This window comes from Nuphar pumila, chromosome 2 (assembly GCF_984573655.1).
Source record: "Nuphar pumila chromosome 2, dmNupPumi1.hap1.1, whole genome shotgun sequence".
NCBI lineage: Eukaryota > Viridiplantae > Streptophyta > Magnoliopsida > Nymphaeales > Nymphaeaceae > Nuphar > Nuphar pumila.
In genome coordinates, this window is record NC_143250.1 from 26,950,609 (window position 1) to 26,976,549 (window position 25,941).

Here is a 25,941-nt window from a genome sequence, read left to right on the forward strand (position 1 = left end):
ACTCGGAAGGGAATGCTCCTTTGAGTCATGGTTGTTACTTTTACTGAGTATGTGATTGATTGTGTTCGTCCGGTGCATTTGTACTTTGCTGAGTAGGTTTGACGCATTTTGACAGTTTACTTGACTGAAATTATAGGTTTTTGGGGAAGTTTTTTCTTTGGGGAAGGAGTCTAGGGTTTGGTTTTGGTTGACATTCTTGTGAGGTTGGAATACGGTGGGTATGGATACTGCTTCTAGTTTTGGGCAGATAAGAGGAGTTAGCGATTGGGGTTGTTTCCATCCGCCTTTGAGATTGAGGCCTGGGATTTATGACTATGATTTCGTCGGCGTTCGGGGTCGTGGGTCGACGTTGAAGTTCAGGAGAGTTAAGAGGGAATTGACTGTGCGTGGTGGGTTTGGTTCTGGATTGGAAATCAAAGGTATTGGGAGTGGTTTCAGTGAAGGAAAACCACCCAAAACGAGCAGGGTTGGTACCTCTAAATGTTCATTTGTGTGCCCTCTGCGGAGGCATATGAGTTGCGATGTGGGCAATGGTGTGCTCAAATTGAGGGTTTTAGGGGGCAGGCGAATGCATGTCGGGTGTGGACATAATGGTCATGTGGTTGATGATTCTTTGTCATATGTCGATCCGACGGAACATTATTTGGAAGATAGTGGTTTGGAGTCAAGCCCCAGATTGGTTAGCCGGGAGGGCTCGACCACAAATGGCCAATCCTTGAATACACTGGTTGGAGTTGGTGAAGGCCAAACTAATGGATTGGGCAGTAGTGGTGATTCCCCTAGTTTGCCCAAGGAAATTCCAAGCGAAGGAGTGGCCGCCACGGATGATTCATCTAGGTTGGAGGAGCTGAGGGTATTGCTTCAGAAAGCACTCAAGGAACTGGAAGTTGCTCAACTGAACAGTGTTATTTTTGAAGAGAAAGCTCAAAAAATATCTGAAACAGCAATTGCTTTGAAGGATGATGCGGAGAATGCATGGAGTGAGGTTAACTCAACTATGGAGATAGTACAACAGATGGTTAGTGAGGAGGCCGCTGCAATGGAAGCAGTACGGAAAGCAACAGCAGCTCTGTCAACAGCTGAAACAAAACTAAAGTTGGCAGTGGATGCCGTAGAGGGTACTAAGGTAGCTGATGATGAAAGCGTACTCGCTTCATCCACTGAAACTGTGGTCACACCTGATTGTGTCACCATAAATCAACCAGTGGTTGAGTCTAGTAAGACGGACGAAAAAGAAAATGATGACTTGGTAGAAAAGCCTTTGGTTCCTGAGGAAGAGATACTGTTATGTGCAAGGGATGAGGTAAGGGGTTGCCAAGCTACTCTTGCTAGTTGTGAGGCAGAGCTGAGGCAGATACAGAACAGGAAAGTGGAGTTACAGAAGGAGGTGGATTGTTTGAGCGAAGTTGCTGAGAAAGCACGACAGAAGGCTGTCCAAGCAGAGGAAGATGTTGCAGAAATTATGCTTCTGGCAGAGCAGGCTGTTGCCATTGAGCTTGAGGCAACTCAGCGTGTGAGTGATGCAGAAATTGCATTGCAAAAAGCAGAGAAACATATCTCTGATAATTATCAGGTTGGTTCAGTTTCTATTGTTGATGATGCCCCATCATCTGCAACACAGGTTTCATCTTCCCAAGTTCAACCAACGAACAATGAGCTCTTGTCTGACAAGGAGGACAATGAAACGCAAGGAGTGGTCACTGTTAGTGCGAAGAATGACTCCAAGGATGTGCATGGGGATAACATGCTGGGCACTCAGTTAGTGACATCTGATATTGTTGAGCAGAGGGTGGTGGAAGCTGGGATACCATCTACGACTGAGGTGGGTGTTGACTTTACAGAGACATTGGACTCACAGGAGAACCCCAAAATAGACATTGATGCTCAAAGGGATGCTGAGATTGAAGATGAAAAATCAAAGGTTCTCTCTCTGATGAAAAAGCAGGAAATGACTAATGAGAGCACAACTTTCGGTCAAAGGCGAGAATCTGCAACTGTTGAAATTGATGCGTCAAAGGATGCAGAGGTGGAAGCGGAAAAGTCAAAGTCTCTTTTCCAGTCAAAAAAACAGGAGATTACTAAAGAGAGTGCAACTCTGAATGCTCCAAAAGCTTTGTTGAAAAAGTCTTCTCGCTTCTTTTCTGCATCCTTTTTTTCTTTCAAAGATGATGGTGCGGATTTTGCCCCTACAACAGTTGTCCATGGGTTCTTTATGGCAGCAAGGAAAGGACTTCCAAAATTTCTTGCCGGATTGCTGTTACTTGGGGTCGGGTAATTCTCGGTGTTTACCCTTGCTATATATGTTTCTGTGCCTGCTTTCTATGATTGCAGCTGTTTCTTACAGGTATTTTCATTTGTTCATAAGAAACACATGTAACTATATATATATATATATATATATATATATATATATATATATATATATATATATATATATATATATATATATATATATATATATATATATATATATATATATATAGTGTCAAACTGCATAAGAACAGCTTAATAGTAAATATGGAAAAAAGAAGGAACATTCTCACAAGAGATTGTTATATTGATCCATTACATGTTTTGGAAGTTCTAAATGGTTCCCAACATGTCTGAAAAGGATGTTCTGATGTTGAGATACAAGGTAGCCTTGAGAATATACCACCATCTGAAACCCTAGTGATATGCTTTCTCAGACATGTTTGTGCTTTTTCTGAGCAATTTATCATATTGCAGCTGCATTTACTGATATAGATTCAGTGCCCACCTTAACCATAATCAGCTCATGGTACCTAATGAGGACGTTTGATATGTATGTTCTTGTGACATGTATGGCAAATTTGATTTGCGAAAAGCCTTGATAGATCTCCCTGATATTTGAACTTTTTTATGTTGGTGTAAACTTAATTACTATATCCTTGTTTGATCCAGTAGGACAAATATCTTAAAAAGATGGATTGTATCCAATAAAGTTTCCTTTTTCCTCTTAAGGGGTTCTATTGTAGGTGGGTCCATGTCAATTGTTTTCCTGATCTAATTTTGATATGGAATCTCAAATATTCGCCATCTTTTTCCTATTTTTGGGCATTATATTTGGTTAGAAGTAAAAAAGAACAAATGTAAACATCTCAAAGAAAATATAATTTTTTGGTAATATTGAACTCATTGTGGCATATCCAGTACCTAGGAACTATGTCACAAAGGTATATGGGTGTGGTATGGGTTCAAGATAGCTACATAGTACATGAGAAATTCTGAAAATATTAGCATGGTGGGCAGCTATCTATCTATGTATCTCTATATATAAGTATAAAAATAAATATATAAACATATACAGTAAGTAGAGTATCATTACCCGTATCAATCAGACCCAAAGTTAGATACTTATCATAGTGTATCGTAAAAAATTATAATTTTTTAATAAAATTTTTCAATTTTTTTTTAAAATCTAGAAAAATCAGAAAAAATAGCAAAAATTCTAGGAAATCATAACACATGAAACAATGATGAATTGCATAAAATACAACTATAAAATCACATATGAAACATTTATGGCTCTATGAGCTGCATAAAACATCATCAAACATCAATTAATATAGATAATTTTGCATGCATATTTTACAAGAACAATGCAAAATACTAAATATGTTGCAATTAAGAACATGACACAAGACTCATACTTTCAAATTATCTCTAATGACCTCTTATGCCTTGTCCATGACTTCATAGAGATAACCCATAGCTAATCTGTCTTCACTATCAACCAATCAAAATACCTTCACCAAAGGTATAGTGATTCTCAACAATTTCATCCATGAATCCGCAAAAAGGATGAAAATGCACTCTTACGTGATAAATCCGCAAAAGCCCTCTTCCTTGAGGACGAGTCAGCACCCAAATTGCTCTCACGCCTCTTAAGGTGCGTGGGTTCTCCTCTAAAGGCCTCTACACAAATGAGATAATCGACTCAGGGAGGTTTTTAAAACACAAAATTAAAAAAATCGAGTTTTGGCTCTTTTAAAGTGCGCCATACACGTATTGTATGAGTATGATAGCCAATATAGAAACGATACACACTCCTATCGCGATACGAGTGTGTAGCGTATCGAGTTAGGCCATAGTTACGATACATATCCTAACCACTTCAAACACACAATTGCAGTTTTTTTTTTGATCCCTATAGATGTCTTTATCCTTGCTTATTTACTAAAACCCATGCTTTGGATGGAACTAACCAGGAATTTTGATTTTTTATCACCAATTTTTAGTGCAATATGGGCTAGACTTTTTAGTGCTCTAAAAACTAGATCTGATACAAGAAATACCTTATCTAAATAAGCTATATAGAGTACAAGTGTAGGTTTAGATCTTTATTAAACCATTTAGGTTAGGAGCTAAGTCACAAGGATTTGGGCAACCAGGTGCCGCACCCACGTTGACACGACGCGACGCGACGCGACGCGGGTTCACATGTGGGTGTGACACCCGGTGCAGTCAACCTTATTAGACAGGGTTCTTGTTTTGTATTTAAGTTTGGATCCAAATCCGGATCCAAACTACTTGTGTGTATCATGTCCAACATATAATGGACATACTTGTAAATACCCTCAACTTATCAGGGTCATAGTGAAGACCATGTATTAGGTTTTTGTCTATATATTAAAGAAAGAGGTCACGATTTTTCATTATGAAAACCGTGACTCGTTGCAGCCTCACTCTCTCTTCCTCCTCTTAGTTTCTCGTTCGCAGGTTCTGGAGAAAACTCTCATGGTATAAGAGCACGTCGGATTCGAGGGTTGAAATTCTTCTACACAGGTACGTCCATACGAGATCTTCTTTTCTTTTCGTATTCTCTCAAATCTTTTTTCCTCTCTTTTCTTATTCGGTGTGGCTGCTGGAATACGAGCCCAGACCTTCCTTCATCTATTCATCTGCTGGAATACGAGCCTCAGATCCTTCTTCCCTCTGCTAGTTTCTTTCTGCAACAAGTCAGTCTGATTTGCGTATCAGATGTGACGTCTTACCTTCCCATTCTTCTTCACCTCGCTTTGCGTCAAATTTGATTGCTGAAACTGATTTGGGTCTGGGCCAAATCAGTTTTCACGATACTCTTGTTCATCAAATCGGTTGATCTCTCGAACTGATTTGGATTCGCTGATTTGGGTTTGTGCCAAATTAGTTTTCACGATTTCCCTATTTCCAGTGGTATTCTTTTGAGGTTTTATTGGCTGCTCCAGATCTATACATCAGATCTATCGTTTTAATTACATTCTCCCCTTCCCATTTGATTTCGCAGATCTGTCTCTCCCCTTCCCATTTGATTTCGCAGATCTGTACATCAGATCTGTCCCTTTTTTGTGTATGTTTTATTATTTCTGTGTGCTATATATATATATATATATATATATATATATACAAAAAAGGAGAAATCTTAGCTTCTTTGATGAAATCAGATTAGACCTGATAATCTGGATATCAGATCTGATAATCAGATTCACGCTGAATACTCAGCTCTTTACTAGTTAAAAAAAAATTAAAAAATTGTTGCATTTATATACTGATTGCACACGCCAATAATATTTTTCCTGTTCTAAGTCATGGATTCTTCTTCTTCTCAAACTTTTCTCTCATCCAACTTTCTTGGCCAACTCATTTCTGAAAAACTTACCAATTCTAATTTCTTGATCTGGAAGAGACAAATTCTTCCATTCATTAAAAGTCAAGGTCTTTCTGGACATTTAAATGAATCAATTTCAGCCCCTCCATAATTTATCATACAAGAAACTAAGGATGAAAATGAGGCTGATTTTATACAATGAATACCAAATCCTCAATATGAGAATTGGATGAAGCGTGATCAAGCTGCAGTTGCTTTTCTTATCTCCACTATCTCTCAAGAAGTATTGGTGGGAATTCCAGATGAGTGTTCAACAAAAGAATTATGGGACATGCTAGTGAAGACATATTCTCAGATTTCAGAGGCTAGAATTTCCTTCCTTCAGCGTGAATTTCAGCTCCTCACTAAGGGTTCCATGTCTCTCATGGAGTACTTGAACAACGTTATGAACATAAGTGATCAACTAGCTGTTGTCGGGTATGAAGTAACAAACAAAGATAAAGTCAGGCAAGCCTTGAATGGATTGGAACCGGAATTTCTTGTTCTTTCGACCTCATTGTTATGTCTACCCAACTTACCATCGTTTGAGGACTTGCAAGCCAAACTACTTCAATATGAGATGACCTTAAAGGGGATATCACATGACACTGGTGGACAGGTTCTTGCTACTGTGTTTCTTTTGGCCAGGGATGTGGTGATAGTCATTTTGGTGCAGGCAGAGGACGAGGGCGAGGTACTCCAGGGGGCATGGGTTACTACCCACTCCGAATGCTTCTCCTTCTTATAATGTGAAAACATGCCCACTTGTTATCTCTGTAACAAGCGAGGTCACGTCAAAGCCAACTCTTGGCACAATCCACAAAACAAAGGAAAGTTCTAGAAAGGTGAGAGCTCGTCAGGACGAAAGAAGAACCCTACAAAGTTTGGTGGAGATGTGAAAGAGCTTCTTTTGGCCACATTGTCTGAACTTGATCTGAAACGCGATGATAAATGAGTGTGGTACATTGATTCAGCGGCAACTACTCATGTCATAGGTAATGCGGGTAAATTCTCTACTTTAACTCCCTATTTTGGCAGAAGTAACATCGTCACTGGAGATGGGTCACACAATCCCATCACGCACATTGGAAATGTTTCTATTCCCTTGCCTAAATCTTTACTTCATCTTTCCAATGTTTTACATGTTCTAGATATTAAAAAGAATATTGTTTATGTTTCTAAACTTCTTGATCATACTAATTCTTTCATCGAATTTACTCTGTCTTTTGTTTATGTCAAGGACCTACAAATGAAGAAGTCATTCGCTAGAGGGGAACGCCAGGGAAATATGTATGTCTTCCAAGAAGATCCTTCTACTTGTGTCCGACCCACCTTGAAGTCCTCTCCTCAGTCTATGTCGTCAAAGAGTGTTTATGTGTTTAGTTTGCAACCTTCAAATAAATGTAATAAGCCTGATTTTTGGCATTCACGCCTTCGTCATTGTGGTCAAGTCTTTGTTGAGAGACTGGTATCTAATGGGTTTATTCCTGAATCTAGCTTAATTCCTAGATCAGATGATAAAATATGTTCCAATTGTCAATTGTGTAAGAGTCATGTTCTTTTTTTTCATTCAATAAATGAGAGAGCTTCAAGGCCTTTTGAAATCGTTTGTTCTCATGTGTGGGGACCAACCCCTAATTCCTCTAATTCTGGCAACATATATTATGTTATTTTTATCGATAGTTTCTCTCGTTTCACTTGGATATATTTCATGAAAAATAAATTAGAAGTCTTCTCTATTTTTCGTTGTTTTCATGTATTTATCAAAACTCATTTCTCTGGTAATATCTTACATTTCCAATGTGATGGTGGGTTGAATACTCCTCCAGGGAAAATCGTAGAGTATCTTGCCCGCATACGCCTTAACAGAATGGAGTTGCAGAAGGGAAACATCGTCACATTGTGGAGAGTGCTATGAGCATGTTGCACGAAAGTCGTGTTCCCATAGGATTATGGACAAAGGCCTTTCACTCATCTGTTCACATTATTAATCGTCTGCCCATGAAGCTTTTAGAAAATAAATCACCTTATTTCGTCCTATTTGGGAAACATTCTAATTATGATGAACTAAAGATTTTTGATTGCATGTGCTATGTTCATATTGACTCCTCTCTGCGAAACAAATTTCAGGATAAGGCATCAAAGTGCAGATTTGTTGGATACACAGATCATCACAAAGGGTACATATGTTATGATCCTGACGGTAGGCGAATCAAGATATCTAGAAATGTAGTTTTTGATGAAAATGATTTTGGAGATGAAGAATATGTTTTCTGCTCAAACCAATTTGAATGTGTCCTTTTATGATCCATGGCTATTTTTCCTGGAACAAACAATGACTGCTCTTCCTCCTGTGCTCAAAGGGTGTTTTGTCAAGATGGAAACAATGGAATTCAGGAACTTGAAATAGAAAATCCATTAGAGATTGATAAGTTTGCTGGGCAGGTTTATAGAAGAAGAGAGAGGGACTCTCCCTTGATCCCGAACGATGTTGAACAAGAAGCTCTTGCGTCTCATTCGTCCAATGACATCACTTCTCCAGTTTCTAATGCAATAGCACTCCCGATCAGACGATTTGAGAGAGCCGAACGTCCTATTGAAAGGTGGGTTAGTTATGAGAATTTCACCATGGATTTTCCGCTATTTCTGTCACAGATCGAGAAAGAAACCGAGCCTAGACATTTTCATCAAGCTATTAACTCCAAAAAATGGATTCAAGCCATGAATGAAGAGATGAAAGTTTTGTATCAATGTCAAACATGGACAATTGTTCCTCGACCTCCAGATAAGAATGTTGTTGGGTCACGTTGGGTCTACAAGATCAAATACAAACTAGATCGGAGTGTTGAGCGATACAAAGCTCGTCTCGTAGCAAAAGATTTTACCCAGGAATTTGGACTGGATTATGATGAAACTTTTAGTCCAGTTGTGAAAATGGGCACAATTCGCATTGTTCTTTCATTAGCTGTAGATTATGGTTGGAGAATAAGTCAGCTAGATGTGAGAAATGCTTTTCTTCATGGGGACTTAAAGGAAGAAGTTTACATGGAACCGTCGCCAAGATATACAAATGGAGATTCAAAAGAGTATGTATGCAAATTAAATCAAGTACTCCATCGTTTGAAACAAGCGTCTTGATCTTGGTTTGAGAGTTTTTCCCTAGAAATTCAAAGACATGGTTTTTATCGGTCACAATTGGACCATTCCCTTTTTATTCTTCGAGGTAAGAAGTTTACTCCCTTCTTGTTGTTGATGATATAATTATTACAGGAAGTAGTGAGAACCATGTTCAAGAAACTAAAGATATATTAAGCAAAAGATTCAAAATGAAGGATCTTGGAAATCTTCGGTACTTTCTTGGAGTAGAGCATAAACAAGAAAATAAACTTACTTTAACCCAGTATAAATACACCTTGGATCTGTTAGAAAAAGGTGTAATGAAGGATTGCAAACCTCTTGCTACTCCTAGTGTACTTAATCAGAAATTAAGTGCGTAAGACGGAGACTTGTATCATGATCCCACCAAATATCAAAGTTTAGTTGGGATGCTTCAGTATCTTACATTTACTAGGCCCGATATCACATACTCAGTAGCCAAGGATAGGACACTTGGATGCAGTAAAAAAGATACTAAGATACTTGAAGAGTACTGTTGGAGATGGACTTTTGTACACTAAAAGGAGATCCATAAATACTGCTCATGACATCATTGCTTATTCAGATGCAGACTGGGCCGAAGATCCTGATGATCGAAAGTCAGTTTCAGAGTATGGCGTTTTCATTGGTGCCAATCTTATTTTCTGGAGTAGTAGAAAACAGAAAGCAGTGGCTAGATCTAGCACAAAAGCAGAATACAGGGCGATGACTGCTGCTACGACAGAAGTAACATGGACTAGACATTTGTTAACAGAGCTAAAAGAGCCGATTGCTAGTTGCTTTCTCTTTTGTGACAACCAAAATGCTATTCAAATATCTCTTAATCCCATTCATCACAGCAAAACCAAGCACATTGAGATTGATCAACATTTTATCAGGCATAAGATTGAAGAAAAAGAGATTGAGCCTCATTATATTAGAACAGAAGACCAAGTGGCTGATTTGTTCACTAAAGGACTCACAAAAAGCCGTTTTTGGTTCCTAAAGAGCAAGTTGTCCATGATCCAAAATCATGCACAACTTGAGGGAGACTATTAGACAAGGTTCTTGTTTTGTATTTAAGTTTGGATTCGGATATGGATCCAAACTACTTGTGTGTATCATGTCCAACATATAATAGACATACTTGTAAATACCCTCAACTTATCAGGGTTACAGTGAAGACCATGTATTAGGTTTTTGTCTATATATTAAAGAAAGAGGTCACGGTTTTCATTATGAAAACCGTGACTCGTTGCAGCCTCACTCTCTCTTCCTCCTCTTAGTTTCTTGTTCGCAGACCCTGGGTGCGGTCAACACACCCAGGGCCATTTCTGTCTAATTTTTGGACCTTAAAAAAAACATGCCCGATGAAATGGGCTGCGTAGAGGAGGATTAGGGCTATTTTTTTTTTGCCGTAATCCTCCCTTCCTCTCCTCCCGGCCTCTCCTCCTGAAGCTGAAGCTTGCGATGACCTCTCCATCGAACCCCGACGCCGGCGACGACCTCTCCGCCGGACCTCTCCTCCTCAGGTACTCTCTCTGACTCGCTCTGTCTCTCACTCTCAATCTCTCTGTCTCTCTCACTGTCGCAGACATTCCACGGTCTTTATGGATGTCAAGAGCTTGCTGGCAAAGTTTTGTGGCTTCATCAAATTGCAAAGTCTGCATATGGGCTTCGGCCAAGTACCTGCAAGTTTCTGCAACTCTTGGATCGGTTCCTCCCATAACACATTTTTGAATCTCAAAACCCATAGTGTAGCACTCAATGGACTGTTCAAGTTGACCTAGCATTGCGAACGTGTCCCCCAATTGCATATACCCAGAAAAAACAGCAAGGGCATGATCTTGGCCTTCTTCCAGGACTGGGATCACGATTGAATGCTCAAGAATAGGGATAGCCTTAACATATTGTCCCAAACTGCAATGGATTGCATTGCAGCTAGAACATACCAACTCATAACCGGATCCAAACTCGGTTTTCCATTTGCACATTTCTCAAATGATTTTGCAGCGAAAATTATATATATAATTTTTTATATTTTTGCCGCACCCCCGCACCCAAGTTTTTTGAAAGTGCCGCACCCGCACCCATGTGACATAGGTTAGGAGTAGGACCTACCTATCTCACTCTGTATATATATTATATAATATGTGTGTGTTGTATGTATGTATGCATGTATACCGTGATTGGTTCCTCCTACCTAGGAGGAGGGAACAGATGGTTTTGATTTCCCAAATGTTTCAAATTTTAGTTCCTTTTCTTTTTCCTAATCTTACTTATGGATGTCATCTGCGGGATTTGTTTAGTAGGAATCAACTTTCGAAATATCCGAATATAACATGTGAACATGATTTTATAAGGTTTCAAAAATCAATGGCCCAAATTTTTCATGAAATTTAAAGCTCATAAAATAATATTTTTTTATCAGAAAAACATGATCCAACAGTCTATCCATCAAATAAAACATGCTGAACACATTTGTAAAGTTTGTTTTGCAAAATCCGACTTAGAAATACTGTTGTAACTGGTAATACGGGTGTATCGTATCGTAAGATACAGAAAACCCATTTTAAAAATTGAAGAAACTAAAAATCAGAAAATTTTCTAAAATATCAGAAAAATTTAGAAAAAAATCATGGAATGAAATAAAAAAGAAATCAAATTCAAGCATCATGAACAAGTAAACATACACATGTAACTACTATAATATGCCAAACTATATTGTAACTAACAACTAACAAAATAGATGGTTTACTAATTACTATTAAAGAGTCACATTAGATAACAAACAAAAGAAAAAAGTTGAGTAAACAAACTATAATAATCACATGATTAAAAAATAAAGCAAAATTTAATATAACTATAAAAAATAAAAAAATATTACCACAAAGAAAAATAAAACACATTTAAGTAGTCAAATTACAATATTAAGTAAATTATGAAATAAATTAAGCATGAATAAATATGTAACAACTATCACAAAAGCTATAATTATGATGTTATAACAATGTATCCATTACATATATCAAAAGAGCTTGAAATTAAACATTAAAAAGTAAAGAAAGCAAAGTATTAGGTCATTTCATAAGTAGTAAGAATTAAAACAAAAAAGTTTCATACTGTCTTTCACTAACTAGTTTCACAAATTACAATAGGCACGAAGGTTGAATAATGTGTGCTCTTCCATGATAATAATTCTCATCTTTCTTGTCTTCATTAATCGCTATAAATTAAGAAGAAATTTCTACATTTTTGTTCTCATAGCTTATGAAATAAGTGAATAGGACTCTACTAAAGCTTTGTTTATGTAAAAAGTTGTCATTAAAAGTGAAAAAATAGTCCAAAATAAATTACCTGAAAAATTTCAACAAAAAATGTGAAAAATAGTTGTATCTTACGATATGACATGTATCATACAATACAGTCTGATACACTGCATTTTCCGATTCAAGCGGGTATAGTATCGCATGGGCTAGTGATACTATGATACACCATATCGTATCATACAATATGATACAATACTGACAACACTGCTTAGAAGATTGAGAATCAGCACTGTCCATATCATGTGGACAGCAGGAGGAACCCATTCCTCTCTCTTTCTCTCTCTCTCTCTATCTATATCTATATCTATATATATAAAGTTCTGATTGTGTCTGTGCTACTTATAAACTACATCTAAGTACAAACTAATCAACTAACACGAGAATGTATAGTTACCTACTCATTTCTAAATTGAAAAACTTGGACTAAATTGGCAAAACCAGCATTGGTTGAATCCAAAAATTGGACAACATTGGTGAAGTCGCCATTGAATATTTTTGAAATTTGGATGAATTTGGTTGGGTGCTTGTTGATGCACCAGAATAATTGTTGAATCTGAAAAAGTCAAAATTAACAATTTAAGTCTATTAATGGACAAAATTGGTGAATTCAACATTAAATCTAAAAGTTGAACAAAGTTGCTTTGGTGCTCGCCGATGATGCCCATTTGCATGCATGGTTGCTCCCTTACCTATACTTTGGACTTTTGGATGTATCAGAGTTGCCAGTAGAAGAAGCGAGACACTTTAAAATTTTAGGAAGCGGGAAGCGCGAGACGACTTAGAAGCGAACCAAGAATCATCTCGAAAGCGACCTAGAAATCGAACCGAAAGTGACATAGGAAGCAAATTGGAAGTGAACCAGAAGCGAAGAAGGAAGCAACTTAAGATTCGAGTGGGAAGCTAAAATGTAATTATAATTTTTTTAATTTATCAAAATATAAGATTTATGTTATCATTGACAAAATAAAACATGAGTATCTAAAAACATGAGTATCCAAATACATTTGTTGCAAGCATTTAGTAAATAATATATGAAGTAAAATTCAGAATTCATAATTTCATATTCATGTTGCAACCATTTAAAAAATGCATCATGTTGCAAGCATTTAATAAATAATACATCAAAAAGATCCATAATTCATATTCCGATTGCAACTATTTAACAAATGCATCATGTTGCAACTTGCAAACATTTACTAAATAATACATCAATAAAAAATCATAATTCACATTTTTGTTGCAACAATTTAACAAATGCATGCAAGCATTTAATAAATAATGCATCAAGAAAACTAATAAATTTAATTAAAAAGCATACATTTTTTAAGAAAAGAATCAAATGACTTGTTATTTGATGTTGTGATCTCTACAACATAGAAAATGAGAAATCAATAAACTCAAAGATTATATGGAGATATGGTTAAATTTTTAAGTGCATAAAACAAATTACACATTTAAGCACTAAAAAGTAAAAACATTATTTAATTTTAAGCATTTCAAAGTTTAATTAAAGTATAAAGTTATAAGCTTTAAACTTTAAAATTAACATAATCTACTACGTCACTTCATCATGCAAACTTCAAAACAAAAGTACATATCACCAAAATCAAACCAACAAAATATTACAAATCCATGACAAAAGAAAGTCATTGCTAAAGGGCTAAAGCAACATAAGAGTTTCTAAGTTGGACTACTCCAACTACATAATCAAAAGAATAATCAAGAATTCAACAATTCATTTCATTGTCAACAATCAATAATATGTTATCTTTCTCTTTCCCTTCAGGTCAATAATATAGATCGATAAGAATTTCTGCATCATCATGTCCTCCACTCCCTGCATGACCACACTCTCTGTTCCTTCCTTCATTTCCTATAATGAATATGTTAAAGAATTAAAATGTTCAAAAACCTGAATTTAAAATATAAAAAATACATATATAGAAGAAAGTAAAAATAAAAAAACACAATATCATAACACATACTTTGCCTAGGTCTTCTGCTAAAGAAACAATCAATTCAGCCTTGGGGAACTGATGGTCGTTTTTGTATATCTGCACTAGTTCTACTAGCTATGCTGGATTGCCTTGTATTATCTTCAACCTCATTTGTACGTATGATTATCGGAGGCAATGAATCTCTTGGCTATACATCTTTGGTTTTGGATTTGGAAATAGTGCTTGATTGTTGTGCATTATCATCCAAATCTCTCCAACACATGTCCTCTAATTTCATCACATTTTGTTCTACAATAAAAAATTTCAGATTAATATCTCATTTTCGACTAGGTCCTTCTTTGTAGCAATTGTTGCACCTTTTTATGACAAGAATATCAAATATGAATGCTAACAAATAATCAATGATAGATAAATATTTTACAAGACATCAATATAAAGGTATAAAACACTTTAATTATTCTTGTCAATCAATTGAAGATTCAAATGAATATACACCAAGGCATCATTGAGCCTATTTCTTTTAACATTATTAATGTAGTTATAGATGCTCCACATTCTTTCTGCAAAAGATGTGCTAATAGGTTGAGATAGAACCTTAATGGCTAATGCTCTCAACTTGGGTGTATCATCACCATAAAAATGCCACCAATTAAGGATCGTCATTATAGGATTCAATGCATCTATTCTTGTTGCATTACGGCTAAATCTTTCACTTTTTGATGCAAAAGCCACAAGTTGTAACTTATAAAGTGTAGAGAGTTCTTCATTTTCAGCAAATATGACTTCAAGCGTGAGCATTGCACCATTTAAGATATCAATGTCTTTTTCTGCATAAAAAAAATTATGTAGCTATAACAAGAAAATACAAATAAAAGAATAAAATAATTAAATCATTAAAGTTTAAACTGTAAACTTTATTAAATAGATAAAATAAAATTTTTATCATGAGAAACTCATTTGACCCCTCCTCGTGCTGGGATTTTGAGATACTCTGACTCGTAATATTTTGGAGTAAGCATGTGGGTTAGACTATAGAGGGGCACATTCATTCTATCTCATTTATTTAAGACAATTCTTTGAATCTTTTTATACAAATATAGTTGTCCTTTTAGATTGTCTTTGATTTCTCTCAATATGTTGTCCGTGCCTTCATACACTTCACCAATTATAAGGCATTCCTCATCACAAAATTTGATCATCTTGTAGATGGGTTTTGTGATGATTAATGCTAGACGAACAGAATCCCAGTATTTTTCGTAAAAAACATTTGTTTTTATCGTAATAACTCTCATTTTCATAGTCTCATCAGTGCATGATTGCTTCCACTCACAATATCTGATATGACTCTAAGCTTCAAGCTTTCCCTTACATCAAGTAAGCATTTTAGAGTAGTATACTGTGAAACAAACCTTGCTTTCACAATCTTTATTAGCTCAATTTTTTCGTTAGTTCTGAAGATTGCTAATGCTTTCAAATGATTGGTGATATATTTCATAATTTATTTACTTTTCAAATATGTCTCTCTCAACCAATGAAACTCATGTGCCAAATCTTTGAAGATCAAATTAAGGGTGTGCACAATACAAGATGACAAAAAAATATACTTATATATTTGCCTCAATTGTTCATGAGCTAACTTGCAATTTGCTATATTGTTTGTACTCACTTGCATTACATTAGAAGGCTTCACAACTTTAAATCCAGTCTTAAAAAACTTAGGAATATTTGCAGCCGGCTGTTGCACATAAGAAAAGTCGTTCGCATATAAGAACATCGACCCAAAACAATTTGATGCAATATATTTATCAGGTGTTTGTTCTTTATATTTGTCCAAGCATATGAGACAATGAAAACTCCAAAATCCTCAAACTTTTTTCGAAATTCACTTAACTCCTTGTAAACACACTCTTTCTCACTGTCAAGCAACGTTGTTCGAGCTTTTTCGTATGATGGAGACTTATATTCAGACACTTTACTAATTGCTGATATCCTCTCTTGCCAATACAGTGATCGAATCACATTGAAAGATATGCCATTTGCATAAAAAACCTAATAATTATATGATCTGCATCATTTCTGTTTACCTTTTTAAAGGTATCACAAATATCAACTGTGCTTTAGCTTCTACTAGAGGCAAAAGAAGATATAGTCGTACTACTAGGCTTCGGTTTATCAATTCTTGATGTTTTCAACTCAAATGTGCTTGATGAAACTTTCAATCGTCGAATTTGCTTCCTAATTTTTCTTTTCAACTCTTTATTATTTGCAATTGTAGGACAAAAGGCAATACCAACACTTTGTCCCTTTAGAGCTCTCATTAGATGTGCAAAAACTCGATTATATAACTCATGATAAATATTTTTTTGCAGTGCATGTTGATAAAAACCTGAGTTTCACTTTGCTTTTCTTGCCCACTCTTCTTTTGTTTCAATACATGGCGCCATAACACTGTTGTTTTATGTATGGTAGGTGGTTCTACTTCTGGGTCATCTTCATCGTAATACTATCTAAGGCATATTCTTCTTTATCTTCCTCATAAAAACAATTTTCTTTTCTTTTCTCAAACTAATATGGACAAGCCTTACCCTTTCTAGCATTCTCATTCCCAATACCACTAGAAGATTCATACTCCAAATTGCAAAAAGAATCATCCTCATCAACATAATCATCATCAACATAATCATTGAGATCGTAGTTTGTGATAGTCATTAGTGAAGCAAAGAACAAGCAAATATACCTGCATCATAAAAGTATATGCATAAGTCTAAAGCAGCTATATAACAGTTTGTGCATAAAATCATACCGAAATAAATGTATGTAAAGTTGTAAACAAGCCAAGATTTGAAAATTACTATGGTAGCAATGGAAATTAGTAATTACTATGACAAGCCAAGATTTGAAAAACCCTTGGTGAGAAAATATCCTCAACAATACAGGAGGTGACTATGGTAGCAATTAACAGATAAAAGAATTGTCACACATGACTTTGTCTATTGACTATTATTCCTACTCAGATTGAACATGCAAGCAGGCTGACTCTTCTTGTTATACTTGAAGTGACATCACAAGAGTTCTACTTTTTGTACTTCTGAATCTGGTGAATCAAGTGCTATAAAATATCCTAAATCACAGTTTATAACTTTATACTTGAAGTGTCATCACAAGTGCACTCATTTTTCCGTGTGAGTTTTTCCTTGGAAAATAGAAAAACTACACAAAATTTCAAGTGGCATCATTTTTTCAAGAAATCAGTGATAACAGTGATATACTCATTCTAACGATAAAATTACAGCATTTTCAATGCTTTGCAATTTTATCGGCACTTTCAACTTGTGACGACATACTTTTTTCACAAAACTTGCAAAAAAACTCATGATATTTGTCAAAGTGACATACAAGTGAAAAGATCAGGTGCAATATGATTGCACAAATATTTGTTGAATAAATAATGTAGAATAAGATTCGATAAAAGCAACAATGAGAATTAGATAATGTGCTAATGTTAGATAAGAATTGCCTAAGAGATTCAAATAAACAAATTATGATTCTTACCTGTAGGAGAAAGTGCATAGAGATTAGCACAATTTTCTTCGATGGCAATGTTGCCAAAACCAAATGAAATGAGTGAACAAATTGTTTTTCAAGGTTGACTGATAAAAAAGCATCAAATCAGTTCATATATCGAACATATTTGGAAATTAAAAATAAAAATAAGAGGAATTCGTGGAAAATAACTTATAAAAACCTCTAATTATGAGAAAACACCTCAATGATGAAGTAGAAGACGACCTTCATTATTTTGAATTAAAAAAAATGTAAACAAGTGAAGGATCAGGTTTGAAGGTACTGGGTTTTTCGAGGGTGTTACTAGTGATTTTGGACGGGGAGCGGTCAAAATCGAATGGCATTGATAAGATAGTAATCAGATGTGATATGCAGTCCAACAATAAAAAAAAAGGATCGAGCGAGACAAGGAGAGTCAGAATGACATGATGCTATAGCGCCAATAGGCTCGGGGCTGATAAGAGTGAGAGTGAGCGATAGTGAGAGACAAAGAGAGTGAGAGTGAGTGAGAGAATATATATATATATATGTATATATATATATATATATATATATATATATATATATATATATATATATATATATATATATATATATATATATAGAGAGAGAGAGAGAGAGAGAGAGAGAGAGAGAGAGAGAGAGAGAGGATGCAAAAGGCGTGTACATACCTGAAGATGGCCATCGCCGGAGGTCGGTGGAGGACACCAGAGGTCAATGAAGGACGTCGGAGGTCGCTAAAGATCGGTGGAGCACTGACGGTGGCCGAGAACTTGAGAGAGGGAGAGAGTTGCAAAAATGTGAAACGAGAAACCCTAACGATTTTGGTTTTTGTTTCTTTATGATTTTTTCAAAAATACCCATTTTGCCCTCATTAACAAAATATTTTCTTTTATTTTTTTGGTAAAAAAGTTTAAGAAAAGGGTAAAACTGTCTACCGACTTTGAGACAATTTTTAACGAGGTAACTCACTCCTTTAATGGGAAGCGAACTTCCTTCCCATTAAAGGGAAACACACTTCCCATTAAAGGGAAATGCACTTCCCAATCAAACTAGGCCCTTTCTCGTGCGTTTAGGAAGCGCCACGTTTCGCGCTTCCGAAGCGCATTTCGGGGAAGCACGCTTTTTTGAGTCTATTGGCGCTTCGGTGGATGTCGCCTGAGATCGGTGAAGCATTGGCGGTGGCCGAGAACTTGAGAGAGAGAAGGAGAAAGTTGCAAAGATGTGAAACAAGAAACCCTAATGATTTTTTCAAAAATGCCTATTTTTGTCCTCATTAACAAAATATTTTCTTTTATTTTTTTGTTAAAAAAACTTTAAGAAAAGGGTAAAACTGTCCACCAACTTTAAAACAGTTTTTAACGAGGTAACTCACTCCTTTAATGAGAAGCGAGCTTCCTTCCCATTAAAGGGAAACACACTTCCCCTTAAAGGGAAACACACTTCCCAATCAAACTGGGCCCTTCCCCGTGCATTTCGGAAGTGCCACGTTTCGTGCTTGCGAAGCGCGTTTTAGGGAAGCGCACTTTCCCGAGCCTATTGGCGCTTCCGGTAACTCTGGGATGTACCTATGTTACAAAGCTTAATAATGACAAGAATGTCCCTGAAAAATATATTAAAGTAGCTCAATCTATTTTTAAAACAATATTATGTCAATCAAATGGAAATGCATATTTTCTTTTTTCTAGTTTTAATAATTGATTGCTGTTTGTTCATATATAATAGTTTTTGGGAGCCAAAATTTCTCTTATGAAATCGTAAATGTCAACAGCTTTGCTGCCCTCTTGTGTCCCTGATATGTATCAAGATGCTGTCTTCTAGTGAATTTGTGGAAAGTGCAAGTCATACAAAGCAATGCCATTCTGTTCTATAACTTTTTAGGGGCCAAATAACACATTGAACTTGTTAACATACACTGAAATTTTAGGACATTAACTACTATTTCACATATGCATAGTTTTGAATTTTTTGGTTCTTATTCATGATTTTTTTAAGCTAATCTTTTGTTATGTTTTCCAAGTGGTTTTTTATTTATTTGAGTTGTTGCAGGACTATTTTCCTTGCTATTCGTTCAGAGAGAAGTTCCCAACTGCTTCAACAGCCAGAGATAGTTGCAGGATTTGAAGAAGTTACTTCATCAGCCAAGCCCGTAGTACGTGAATTACAAAGATTTCCTAGGAGAGTGAAGATATTAATTAATCAGTTACAGCACCAAGAGGTATGCTTTTATTAAGTGCATGTTTTGTTTTGTTTATTGATAACTTTTTTGACATTGTTTGGTGCGAGAACTAGAATTGTATCAGCATCAAAGATGCTTGAGGTACATGTCCTGTTTCAGTATAGTTTGTCATGTTTTGGTCTGACTTTCCAATTTTTCTCATATCAATATCTTTTTGCTTGTCAAAATACAAGTTATGCCCTTGTTTAATGATTGTTAAAATATGCTTTTCCAGATAAATGAAGAAGAAGCTTCACTTTTTGACATGCTTTGGTTATTGCTAGCAAGTGTCATCTTTGTACCTATATTTCAGAAAATTCCAGGGGGTAAGTTGATTTTTCCAAGCTGAAGATTTCTAGGTTGTGCATGCTATTGTTTTCAAAGTTGTATATTAGATATTGTTTATTTATTGTTTACTATCTGGGATAGAGTGTGTCTGAATTAGTTTTCCTGAATATTTGATATATTGGGCTACCATGCTTCCCAGTTAACATACTGTTTGGCTTGTATTGTTTATTAACTAATATATCTGCTCATGCATGTTGAATTCTTCTGAAAATGAGATGATTTATTCACCACATAGAACTAGTTGAAGCTCAAAGCTAATGATCCAAATGCGTGAACTAACAAATGTTGAGCTAACTTGGGTATTCTAAAGATGTCCAGATTTATCTGATTCCTTAGCTACAGAGTATAGACCTTTAGACCATATAGTTTGTATATACAATCGCTCAAGTCTAGCTCAATGCTGTGCAACAAACCATGTAGTCAAAAGCGCTAGGCGGTGCCTAGTCGGTGGACCCTTAAAAAGCGGGACTAGGCGGATTAGTCGGTACCTTAATTAAAATAATAAAAAAATATGCAAATGAACTGCTAAAATTAGTAACAAATATGTATGCAACATAAAATCAATCAACAATAAGCAATAGACAAAAAAAACATGTAGAACATTCCACAACCTGCTTGAATATTAAAAACAATTGAATAACCGAACCAAACAACTATCAACAAATGCAAAATAATTTAAATTCTTAAAATAAAGTGCTAAATTTAACAACAAACATGTATCCAACATAAAATTAATCAACAACAAATGCACAAAGCATAAGTTATTTCTATCGTCAATCGTAGTAAACATGTTATATTACAAAACCTGCCCAAATATTATTAAGACTAACAACAAAGATGTATCCAACATAAAATTAATCAACAAATGCATAAAGTACAAAATACCACTTTCATGAAGCATAGCTGCACAGTAAACCTGTTATATTACAAAACCTGACCAAAAATTAAGACACATCTACATACATAAACAAATATACATAACAATTCAATGTCACATCTACATAAACAAACACACATAACAACTTAATTAAAAAAAAACAAAAAATGCACATAAAAGTTGTAGGGTACCAATTTTCCCGCCTAGGAAAGGACCGATGCCTGGCGAGAAAATTGGTACCCCTGAAGGGGGAAAACTAGGAATCCAGCCGATTCCTAGTTTTTCCTTTGATTATAGTCGGTGCTGATGCGTTCGCCCTTGACAAACAGATCTTGTGGATGCCATCCACGTGCGAGACTCACAACTCCCCGCACTCGAGACCCACAAAAGCGGGAGAATCCCAAGTCTGGAGGCTCAAAACAGTCAAAGCACACCGATAAAATGATGCTGTTATGATCTATGTACAGGTAGGAGGCACCCCAACAATTTTCCAAATTTTGGCAGTAAAAGTTCGGTGGGCCCCACATACCCTGCGGGTACCACAAAGCTTTTTAGGCCCCACAAGGGTCGACATAGGTGGGCCCCACAAAGTCCCACCTCTTGGAATCTATCTGGGCCCCACATCCACCCTTGATGTGACACGGAGGTTGTCACTCCTTGTCACAGCAAGATTTTAACCCATGGTTTTGGTAAAACCCAATCTACTTAGTTTGGTCTAAACCACCCCCCTTGGGCACTATAAAAAGCCGGGGGGGGGGGGGTTGCATATGAAGTTGTGATGTCCTAAGTGATCCCCTATTGTCCCGTTTAAAGTTGCCAGTTGAGGGAGCGAGAAGCGAGGTACTTTCAAAATTTTAGGAAGCGGGAAGCGTGGGACAACTAAGAAGCGAACCAGGAATAATCTTGGAAGTGAAAAAGAGAAAAAAATAAAATAAAAATAAAAATAAAAAAATAAAAAAGGGGAAGCGAGCTTCCCAAATTTTTTTGCGCTTTCCAACACGTTTTGGAAGCCCGACGATTTGCGCTTCCGAAACACATTTCGGGGAAGCACGATTCCCTATGGTGCTTCTGGTAACTCTGGTCCTGTTTGATCCTAGTGGACAATAAAGACTTCCCAAGGTGGATTTGGTTGATCCTTCGGAGTGGCAAGGTCGATCCTTCGGAGTGGCAAGGTGGTTCCATTGGTGTGGCATCTACGCTCTCTCTCGCACGCTTGACGAGCCTCAACAATCAGGATGGTTCTCTACCGCTAGTTCGCGAAAGGCAATCCATACACATATGTCGTGCTTGTTGATCTACGATGAGTTTTTTGGAAAACTCGCCCGTGCTTGGTCGTGTACATGCACGAGTCCCACGCATTGGCCACTTCCTTCGTCTCCATGAGACACACACTGGCCTTCTCGGCCACCCTTTTATGCCCTCAAACCCATCGCCGCCGCGCACACCTCTAACCACTCACGCCCCTAGTGGGGGAACTCCACAAGTCATATGCATCAGTGGTCGTTTTGGCCACCCTCTTATGTTGCCGACCCTACCACCGTAAGCACGCACTGTGCCTACCACTCTACGCAAGGCGCCCCGACCCTGCGCACCTTTAGAAGGGCTGACCGCAGCTGTGGCGAACCTCTCTTGGAGGAGCACACCGCGCAACGTGCACACTCGCACGCCCTTTTGCCAACCTCGTGCACACATGCATGCGTTCTCTTCAGCAAACGCCATGCGCACACTTGTGCGCATTGTGCATGCCCCTAGGCAGCAGAGTGCTAATACTACCTGCGCCACTCGCGTGCCTCTGTGCCCCCACTCACGTGCCTCTATGCCCTCAATGCGCGCATCACCGTGCGCCACTTCGGCCGCAGCGGTCTCGCACGCCCTCTAGGTTGCACTGTGCTAACCGTGCCTTGCGTCCACTCGTGTGCTTCTACGCTTGTGTTCGTGCACCTGCGCACATTGCGTATGCTATCTAGGCTACACAACACTAATATCGCCTGTGCCCACTCGCGTACCCCTGCGTACTTGTGCGTGTGTCCAACGCCCAAGTGCCTGCACCTAGTTGTGCGATCCCCTTGTTTGGCTCGAGCAATATGCTTATGTTGTGCCATTATGTTGATGAAATCCCCATGTATGTGCGTGCTTTAACTTTACGCACCTATGAGTGCAACTAAGGGCCAAACCGAGCCTTATAAACTGGCCCTGTGTATTCACTTGTAACCCTAGCTTCTCGGCTAGACGAAACCCCTTCTTGACCATTGTAACTTTTTCAGTTCTTGCATCGCGTGATTGTTTGCTAAAGCCTAGTGCGATCCATTCGCTGGCTCCCCCTCTTACACGTGCCCAAGCACGAAAAGCTCTAAACGAACTTGATCTAGACCTTAAGTATAATTCCGCTGCACTACTTGAAATAAAAAAAGAGGAGTCCATGACTTCGACATCTGTCCCATCCGGGCAGGCCCAACCAGACGCACCAGCGCCTAGTCGGCGTCTTTGACTACATAAGCTACAAAAAGGACCCACTGTTGACTACATAAGCTACAAAAAGGACCCACTGTTTTATCTTTGTTTTTCATCTTCTGTTTTCCTCTATTCTTTCCTTCACTTAAGGAAAAAAAGGGAAATCATGCATTTCTCTTTTCTAAAATATAATGGCCATTGAGGATTGTTTGTCTTGTTTATGCTATTGGGTAATGAATATGTTTGCATCAGCGTAAATTCTAAGATGAAACATTTGATGGGTCTGAAGGTTTCTTTCTATCCTTTCCATTTCAAGTAGGTGCATCATTGCCTTTTTATGCATGTGCTCATATGCCATTAAGGCCTACTATGTGATTCATACTCTATGGGCCTGCATACTGTATGACTTCTGTTGGTCTTTGTAAATATATTGGTAAGTCCCACTTCTAAGCTATGTCAAGTAGGTACGGGGTGCGGGTGTGGGTTCGAGGGCACAACATGGTAATTTTTAAAAATGTGGTTGCGGGGCTATATATATGGATTTGGATTGAGTTAAAATCTAAACCCACATATAAAAATATGGGGTTTGGATCGAGTTAAAATCTAAACCCGTATCTTTATATATGGTTTTAGATTTTAACTCGATCTAGACCCCATATATTACAAATATAAAAGAGGACAAAGGTGGGGGGTGGGATAGGGTTTTGTGGCTTTCGCCTCTCTCTCTCTCTCTCTCTCTCTCTCTCTTTGGTGGAGAGGGGGATAGGGTTTCACCATCCATATCTTTATATATGGTTTTAGATTTTAACTCCGATCTAGATCCCGTATATTACAAATATAAAAGAGGAAAAATGTGGAGGGGGGGGATAGAGTTTCGCTGCTTTCGCTCCTCTCTCTCTCCTGTTTGACCCAAGGTTTTAAAACCCGTGTCTCGGAACTCGACTCGTTCTTTATTGACTCGTGACTCGGCGGGTCAACTCGGTGACTCAGACCGAGTTTTGTTAACTTTTGATTTTAAAAGAAAAACAATATATAAATTGTCAGTCCATGGGAAAGATGTATTATTCAGTACAAGAGTGATTCATCACGCCAACACCTTCATAGCCCTTGGGAACTACATGATCCCAATGGCACTGGTATCCTGTGTGATTATGGATTGCAGTCACTTGGATCATGCAATATACAAAGAATGGCAGGTCGAGTTAAGAGATTCATTATTTTGGACAAACAAAGAACACATAATGGTGTTGGACAGATTTTCTGCATCATGCATCACCTTGAAAGAATTCAAACTATTAGCAGCTCGATAGAAGATAAAATAAATTTTTCAATGCCTAAGATTAGAGGTTAGGAAAAGTGAAATTGCTGCAGGCCTTAGATTCATGATGCCCAGCTCTTAAATAAGAAAGATTCCAATTAGACAAAGGGCAGAAACAAAGACAGATGATGTTGGTAAAATGGCCCAGAAGCTGCACTAAATGCTACAGACTGGGGAAAAGTATCACTGTATAAGATAAACTATCAGTTACAAGAACATAAAGTAGAAAACTAGAAGTTGCCTTGGACCTCTAGTGGTCCACGAAAGGGTGGTGATGGGGCAATGTTAGTTATAGAGGCAGAGTTTTTTTATGAAGTTGTATCATCATGTATGTAAAGTAATATGTGATATTCAGATAAGGAATCCTTAGGTCCTAACTCTCCAATCTCCATGTGTCTTGAAAGAAATCCCTGCTTTTAGATACATAGAATTCTTTGTTAATTGGGTTTATAGACTAGAATGCTTTGTTGTTTGATTTATATACTATAACAGTTATTTGTTCAAAAAGATCTTTCCTGACGGTCCATGGGAAAGATGTATTATTCAGTACAAAAGTGAATATGTGTGTGTGAAATACCCAAAAAATCAAATTTCAAACATCCCAGAACTCGCCCGAGTCAAGCCGAGTCAGCAGCCGAGTTTTCGTAGCCCGAGTTAAGCTTGCTGGGTTGACTCGCTGGAGGGCCGAGCCGAGCCGAGTCAACCAAGTCACCGAGTTGACTCAGCGAGTTTTAAAACATTGGTTTGACCTAAAAAATTAAAAAAGCTGTACCCATACCCGCACCTTGCCAAGTCAACACGGGTGTGTCAACCCAAGTGACACACCCATGTGACATAGCTTCTAAGCTATGCGGGTGCGGCGATGTGGCACTTTAAAAAAACTTGGGTGAGGGGGGTGCGGGAGGGTATATATATAAAATTATATATATTATATATATATATATAATTTTTAAGTTTTAACAGTTAACAACAAAAACACTAATGAAATAAAAAACAATTATCATAATATCATCAAATCAATTCATCATCATGTGTAACGACCCCAACTCCTACCTTTGAAAAATGCGGAATATTTTTTTTTCTAAGAGTCGCGGAA

The 25,941-nt window shown here is 37.2% G+C and overlaps 1 protein-coding gene across 1 annotated transcript in view; it reads left to right on the forward strand.

Annotated features, from left to right (window-relative positions):
* KEA2 (K+ efflux antiporter 2) overlaps positions 1-25,941 on the forward strand; it is a 133,081-nt gene that overhangs the window by 261 nt on the left and 106,879 nt on the right. Inside the window, exons 2-4 of the mRNA XM_089995496.1 lie at positions 137-2,271; positions 19,683-19,851; positions 20,087-20,177. Of these exons, the coding sequence (XP_089851622.1) occupies positions 221-2,271; positions 19,683-19,851; positions 20,087-20,177 (2,311 nt within the window). The 5' untranslated portion in view covers positions 137-220. The remainder of the gene's footprint in view (positions 1-136; positions 2,272-19,682; positions 19,852-20,086; positions 20,178-25,941) is intronic.